Source organism: Mus musculus, chromosome 4 (assembly GCF_000001635.26).
Source record: "Mus musculus strain C57BL/6J chromosome 4, GRCm38.p6 C57BL/6J".
NCBI classification, from domain to species: domain Eukaryota; kingdom Metazoa; phylum Chordata; class Mammalia; order Rodentia; family Muridae; genus Mus; species Mus musculus.
The window spans coordinates 103,364,732-103,372,100 of NC_000070.6; the positions used below are offsets into that span (position 1 = coordinate 103,364,732).

The following is a 7,369-nucleotide window of genomic DNA, read 5'->3' on the forward strand; positions in this document are numbered from 1 at the left end:
GGACCTTTGGGATAGCATTGAAAATGTAAACGAGGAAAATACCCAATAAAACAAACAAACAAAAAAAAACAAAACAAAAAAAAAGTAAGAGATTTTTTTTTTTTAGTGAAATTTTAGGTATATTTTTAAAAATATTTGAGAGAGGACCTAATCTTGTCCCGGCCAGCCTCAAACTCGTTCTATAGCTGAGGATAACCCTGAAATTCCAAGTCTCCTTCCTAAGGGATTTGGTTATAGGCATTTACTTCCCACCTGGTTCATCCCTGGTGTTATACAGTCTGTAGGTTTGGGCATGTGCTGTGGTATGAATCCAACTTTATAGTACATAGACTTTCTCTCTGTCTTGAAACACTCCTTGCCTGTCTCTCTCTCCTCCTTGTCTGGTACAGAGCTAGGTTGTTCTTAGGGCTGGTTATGTGGAGAATAAGTCAGAGACACTTCTGAGTTTTGCTAGCAACTCTCGGAATGCTGTTCCATGCTGTTTTGGGTTTTCCCAGCATATGTAAATTGCATGCTTATGTTGCTGTTTCCTAATGTTCCAGTTTTAAGCCTTCTATTTATTTTCCACTGCAGAGAACTAGTTCAGGCTTTCGTGTCACCACTTTCCACACACACACACACACACACACACACACACACACACACACTGCTCTCTTCTTTCCCAAATGATGAAATTGTGATTTGGGTTGATTCAGATTTGGTATTTTAAACTATAAACACTAGTTAGAACCGACATCCACACTGCATTACAATTATTCTTCCTTTCCCCACAAGATTTATTCTCCCTAGAGTTAAAAATTGTCGTGATCTTGATTTTCTGCTCCTTCTCTGTCATTAGCAGCGATTTAACCCTAGAAGGTCACAGCTGTGAGTAACTTTGTTGTTGGTTTTCTTCAGTGTGCCCAGACATGGGCATTCTATTATTTTTCTTGTGTTGAAAAAAAAAATGTCTTATAGAGTCTTCAGAGCCCTGTTAATCTGACGCTGTTCTTAGGGTCAGCTAAGGGTGACTGGAACCGTTTGCTCTCTCTGAGACTTGTCTACACCACCATGTGGCTATTGCACATACCCCTGCTGTATAAGTGATGGTTATGGGTCAGATCATGGAACGTGATTACACGTGTTTCTTCTTCCTGGGCTATGCTTGAGCCGACTTCCATTTAAATGCACAGAAATGTTCTTTTACTTTTGGTTGCCTCATGCAGACCATGTGAGAAACTGCGTTGTATGCTTCTCTGTAGGCTCTCAAACTCCGGGAGGTCTGCAATTGCCCGCCACTCTCTGGCCCAGACCCTCGGCTATTGTTCAGGCTTACTGTGAAGCGTTTTCTTGAAGACTCGGAGAAAGAGGACCTAAACATCACTGTCAAAAAGCAGAAAACGGATGCTCTCCCCATGCAGAAGCAGGAGCAGATACCACTGACGTATGTCCTAGAGAAGAGAACTGCAGGCTGAACGGAAGTGGGTGAATCGTGGGCTCCATGAGCAGCACAGTGGACCTTTTCCTTATTACGCAACTTTTAAAAATGATGTTTTCAAGGAAAAAAAAAAAAGAATGTTCAAAGGCCAAGTCACTTATATTATAGATATTATCTGGATTTTTCTAGGTTTTTATCTTTCATGAAATATTAATGTGTTTCCACCTATTTTAAAATACTGCCAATGAGGAAAACATCACAGAATAAATTGATATTATGCATTTCACTGTCATCTGTCCTTGCCTTAGTTTGTAGTGATTACTATAAAGAGCTTCCTGCTCAGCCTGAAGTGGGTTTTGGAGTCTGGGTGGTTATAAAGTGGGAACTGACAATCTGAAAGTGGCGGTCTGTGCTGGGGTGGAGAGGAGTGTGGAGAGGGGGGACACTCCTGAGGGAGATAGTTCCAGGCGGTGCAGCAGGCCGGTTCTGTTCAGAGGCACAGGAAATGCCTCTGGTGGTCCAGGTGACAGAGTGAGCAGTACAGTAGGAGGGAGGTTGGTCTTCCTGTCATGGTGATGTGGGGATTGCGATGTTCCCACTATGGGCATCACCTGGGAGACAGGAGCGAGTGCTGCCCTCAAGCTTCTCGCTAGCTAGCTGACAGCAGCCAGGTGCTGTGGGAGAACATGGGGGGAGGGGTCAAGGTGCATGTCCAGGGAAGCCAGAAGTTGATGACTGTGTTGTATAGGCAATGTGAGTTATTTAGTCAGTTTTATTTGTACTCTCAAATTGGTGAACATAGGTTTCATCTTTTAGAGGGATGCTTTTCTTGAGAGACCTTAAATAGATACTTTGTTGGAGAACTAGAAGTGCAAGAAAATACTTTTTATGAGTAACTGCTATGGACCGAGGCCTTAAAAGATTTGCTTTACTCTTAATTATGTATGAGTGGGAAGTATATGCAGCTTTATGCGATGTCCAAGGAGGCCAGAAAGTGTATTAAATCCCTAGAGCTGGAGTTCTAAGTGGCGGTGAACCTGACAACTGGACCTGGGTCTTCTGAATGAGCAGCACGTATTCTTAACTACTGCGCCTTCTCTCTAGCCCCCGAGCCAAGCCCTTTTTATTTCAGTTATTCTAAAATCGTACGAGGCAAGTTTGATTTTCATTTTATGTTTATGAATGGGCTTGGAGAGGCTTAACAATGTGTCCACTTACCAGAAAGAACAGAATTGTATCTCTGGTTCCAGTTTGCCCATTTGTACAACTCTCAAGTACCAAAGGCAAAGCTATAAAAGGACAAGGAACAAATTGCATTCTTGATTATCTGTTAGCTTCTTCAATACAGGTAAACATCAGAGAGCACCTTGTTGTCTGCAGGATGGCTTTCTAGGTCATCTTAGATCCTTCTGTCAATCTCCATGAAAACCTTGGGGTCGGGTCAAGCTCCGCCTGATTCTTAGTTGTCAAGAAGAGAAGATTGTGTCAGTTTATGTATTGTTTATAAAGTATTTCTTGATCTGCACACAAAACAACAGTTGTGAGAGGAGTTTCCCAGTAGCTATTACCTGTGTTCCCATTCTTCACACTACTGTAAAGTTTTGTAAGAGGCACCCCATAATGTGCAAAGATGTTTGGAGAAGATCACTCAAAGGAAAACTGTAAAGCATACCATTTGATTTCCCTGGAAAGTTTCTAAAATATAACATACCATAGTCCCAAGTCTTAGCTTTTCTTCCCTGGAAAAGCTAATTGTACTGTTTAGACTTCTTAGGAATTACATGCAAGTTGACACCATGTCAGAAAGAGCATGAATAAATTAAAGGTAACATTTTTTTGGTATATATGAAAGTTTTTAAACTATGGAATCAGAGAAACACTTGATTTCATCTCAGGATGTCCTGGAGTCTCTTAGGAGAAATTAACTAGCAGTTGACTGTGAGATACATTCAGGTTCTTAAGTGTTGCATGCTTTTCATTGTATAACGTCTGTTACTGTCTGTGCTTTTTCTGTGACTATAACATGTCGATATTGAACAGCTAACTCAGCTGTTAGGATCATGAAGACAATAGATCCCAGGTACTAATTTAATCCAGATGTATGTATTTATCACTATATGTTTATACTGAATAGTACCTGGCACATCATTGCCATTTAGTTAATACTTTATTTCCATTATATGATCAATATAAATCATTTGTTCAAAAGATTATTTTTAAGGAACAATATTTTGTGAAGTTTCTGTCTGATACCCAAGAACTATCTATGGGTCCCAAGAAATTTCCTCATTTCTTCATTGGTAAAGCAGGCACTTTAAATCCTCAGATTCTAAAGCAGTTATTCAATGAGAGGTGCCCATAAAGCACTCAGCGTAGACTAGAGCTCTGAGCACAATACAGTTCACACTACTGTTACCGATGCTCACTTTGTGCTATGTGCAGTGCTAAAAGCACAGTTGGACCTCACTGCAACTTCACATAGGGTAGATGCATCCCACACCCATTCCCACTGTAGGTCAAGAAGCTGAAGTTTGGAGGGATAATGAAAACTCATTTGGATTAAACTATTAATAGATAAGGAACTTTTTTTTTCTAGTAAGAACAGATAGGCTGGGCAGTGGTGGTGCATGCCTTTAATCCCAGCACTTGGGAGGCAGAAGCAAGTGGATTTCTGAGTTTGAGGCCAGTCTGGTCTACAGAGTGAGTTCCAGGACAGTCAGGGCCATACATAGAAACCCTGTCTTGAAACCCCTCCCCCCAAAGAAAAAAAAGAATAGACAGACAAACTCAAATTCTATCAAGAAAAGTCTTAATAAAACTACTAGTTTGGCATACAGTTTTATACATAGCATCACAATGTCATCAAAGTGCTTCATTTTCTTCGTTTTTTCTGAGCTCTGGCTCCGATGATATCTAGATGGCTGCCAGCAACTCCCAGGGCTACATGCTTCATCAGTATGAAGGGTGACTGCCCGTACAGCCATTGAAACACGTTCAGCACTGTTTCATGAAGCAGTCACTATGGTGGCAGCTGGGATCATCCTGATCTCCTTGGACCTCATACATATCATCCGACATTGTGACTGGGAGTGGGGACAGTCTCCAGCACACGAACAGATCACATTGCACAGTTGGACGGTTGTGGCCACAGTGCATCTAGATTGGTCAGTGAGTAGCAAGCCTAGAATCGAACAATGTCATGTTTGGTCTCTTTCAGCAGGCAAAGACACAAGCTCTTTTTTTTTTTTTTAATTTGGCCTGAAATGCTTAATCTGAGCAATGATAATGTAGACTAAGTGTCACATTGCTGTACTAGTACGTTTGCATTTGTAGACTTGCTTAACTGTAGTAGGTTTGTTTTAGTCTGAATCATGCCTTTGAAACCAGCCTACGAGACTGAAAGGATGAATGCCCTCGACTCATAGGGAGAAAACTGCAGGAAGTGGGTAAGTTGTCTAGCTTCACCTTCAAGAAGAGAGCTGAGCTGGAGTGGGAACGAAAGGGCTGCTGATTTGTAAGCCACTGTCCTTTCTGTAGTGCTGCATTCTCGCGAGGAGCGCTATTGCTTCCTTTTTTTTTTTTTTTTTTTAAATTTAGGATGCCAAACTGGAAGGCATTAAGCAGTGTGTGTCCATCACTGCTGGCTTGTTGATGGCACAGCTGTGAGTCCAACCCTCATCTTCTGACTCCAAAGCCTGCCTCTCATCCATATGTTGCCACTTCCCTTGGTGGACCTCATAAAGCCAGAAAGGATGGGAAGTGCTTCTCTTCCCTCACTGTTGGACGGCAGGGCCAACACTTCTCATCCCTTATTTAAAAGTGTTCATTGTACTGCCCTATGATGTGTGGGAGAGAAGAGACTCTCCCAAGCGTGTCCATACCTGTAAAGGCTAAAGTCCTTGCTGCTTCCCTTCCATTAGAGCCTAGAGCGTTCTTTAGCAGTGGTGAGAAACAGCTCTCATTGTGCCTCAGTTTCTGGAGCATCTTGATGTGTAACCAGGGTTTCTCACTGGCCTGCCTGTTTAGGAGTGGAGACCAGTGAGGGGCACATGTGTGATACAGTTTCAGGCTTCCATAACTCCATGATATAGAAAGACCAGTAGTAGGGGTGGGTGAAAAGATGGACAAAGTGGTGCTGAACAGACTTGAGATCCATGCGCCGGCGCCCTGGAGCATGTGAAGAGGCAGGGCTGGAGCAGGCGAGTGCCTGGCATGGACTCACCATCAGTGTTTATTGCTTTGCTTCTCGCTGATGGCTTATGCTCTACCTACATTCAAAGATGATTTACAGAAGTCCGGGGCCAACTCCTAAGGGGAGACTCCTGCTTGCCAGAAACAGCTATAATAAGAGAGTCGTTTGACCAGGAAGCTCACTTCAAGAGAAAGACATGATGTAGTCTAGTCAATGTTTTTTTTTTTCCTCTCCAGACAACTTAAAGTAATCTTCACCCTGTTTCCATATCCTCTGCTGGTGGAGTCTCCCCGAACTGTTTCCAGTAACCTGGCAGAGCTGGAGATCAACTTCAGTGATACCAGAAAGACAAGGACAGTTCTCATGGCCAAATTTGATTCCTTTTGTTAACCAAAATGTCAACAACTTTATTCATATTAGTTGCATTTCTCATTGCTGAAGGGAATTTAAGGAAAGACTTTAGTCTGGCTTACTGATTGTGATTTGAGGATACAGTCTGTCTTGATGGGGAAGTCAGGGGGCAGGAGTGTGAGGCAGTTGGTCACATTGTATCTGTAGTCAGGAAGCACAGGGAGAGGGAGAGAGAAAGGGAGAAGGAGAGACAGAGACAGAGAAACAGGGAGAGAAAGAGAGACAGAGACAGAGAGAAAGACAGAGAGAGAAAGACATAGAGACAGAAAGACAGAGAGACAGAGGGAGACAGAGAGAGACAGAGATATGCTGATGCACAGCTCAGCTTTTCTTTTGTATTCAGTCTGGGACCCCAAACTAAAGTTCTCTCCATTATAAAGGTGAGTGTTCTATCCTCAGTTAAGCCTTTCTAGGAAAACCACTCATAACACATCCATTGGTAAGTTTCAATGGTGTTTTTATGTCCCAATAAGTTGACAAGCATGATTGACCATATGAGACATCTGAAACATGTTGCTGACAAAAATAATACAAAACTAAGAGTACCATCATGTTTGGGCCACTGACACCAAGGGCAGGAGGTACCTACTTAAAGAAGATGATGTGAATACAGATGACACCAAAGAACTGCCTTTCTCCTTTCTGGAAATGAAGCCAGGGTGGCACAAATTTTGTACTGTGTTTTGACACATGTTTTGAATCCACTCAGAGTACCATTTACTGAGACTGATGTGAATAACACATTATGGTGGTATACAGCAAGACAATCCCATTTGTGGTACCTTTCCAAAGACATCACTGAGGACTAACATAAATTCCCCCTGGGTACTTCTTGTTAGCAATTCTAATAGTAGGCATGGGTAATAGTTAACACGAGATGAGAGGTGTCTGGAACCTTCCTGAACACACAAACGGATGTGTCTGTGAGGGGTTTCTGTTTTATATACTAATCAATAACTGTTCTTCATCTTCTCTTCCAGCAAACTGCACTTCCAGGTGGCGTGTGTCCTGCCCAAGAAAACGAATCATGAGTGCAGTGCTCTTTGCCAGCCAGTAACTGATCTAGAAGCAATGAGTACTAGATTGGCCAATAAGAAATAAAGCAAATGTTTTTCAGAGGCAGTGTTTTCTTCTTCACTCTTAAGGGAAGCCATGGACAAGGCTGTCTTTGCTTGGAGTCTAAGCCTGAAAATCTTGTGTGTATCTGTGTACTCCATGAGATGCTGTCCCAACATCACTAAGTGGCTGGGCTGGCACTGGTATTTCCACCAATGTAAATATCTCACATAATGAGGTGTTTAATATTTTCATTATTCTGCTGTTATTTGATTATTCTCTCCCTTATACAA

General features: G+C 42.3%; 1 protein-coding gene across 9 annotated transcripts in view; it reads left to right on the forward strand.

The window, feature by feature from the left end:
* Oma1 (OMA1 zinc metallopeptidase) overlaps window positions 1-7,138 on the forward strand; it is a 59,995-nt gene extending 52,857 nt beyond the window's left edge. For 6 of the 9 annotated variants that reach the window (XM_006503303.4, XM_006503302.3, XM_006503301.3 and 3 more), the window contains one exon: window positions 1,242-7,138. In XM_006503303.4, the coding sequence (XP_006503366.1) occupies window positions 1,242-1,454 (213 nt within the window). In that variant the 3' untranslated portion in view covers window positions 1,455-7,138. The remainder of the gene's footprint in view (window positions 1-1,241) is intronic. The other 3 variants (XM_006503300.4, XM_006503299.4, NM_025909.3) reach the window with 2 other exon arrangements.
* Window positions 7,139-7,369: the final 231 nt, after the last annotated feature.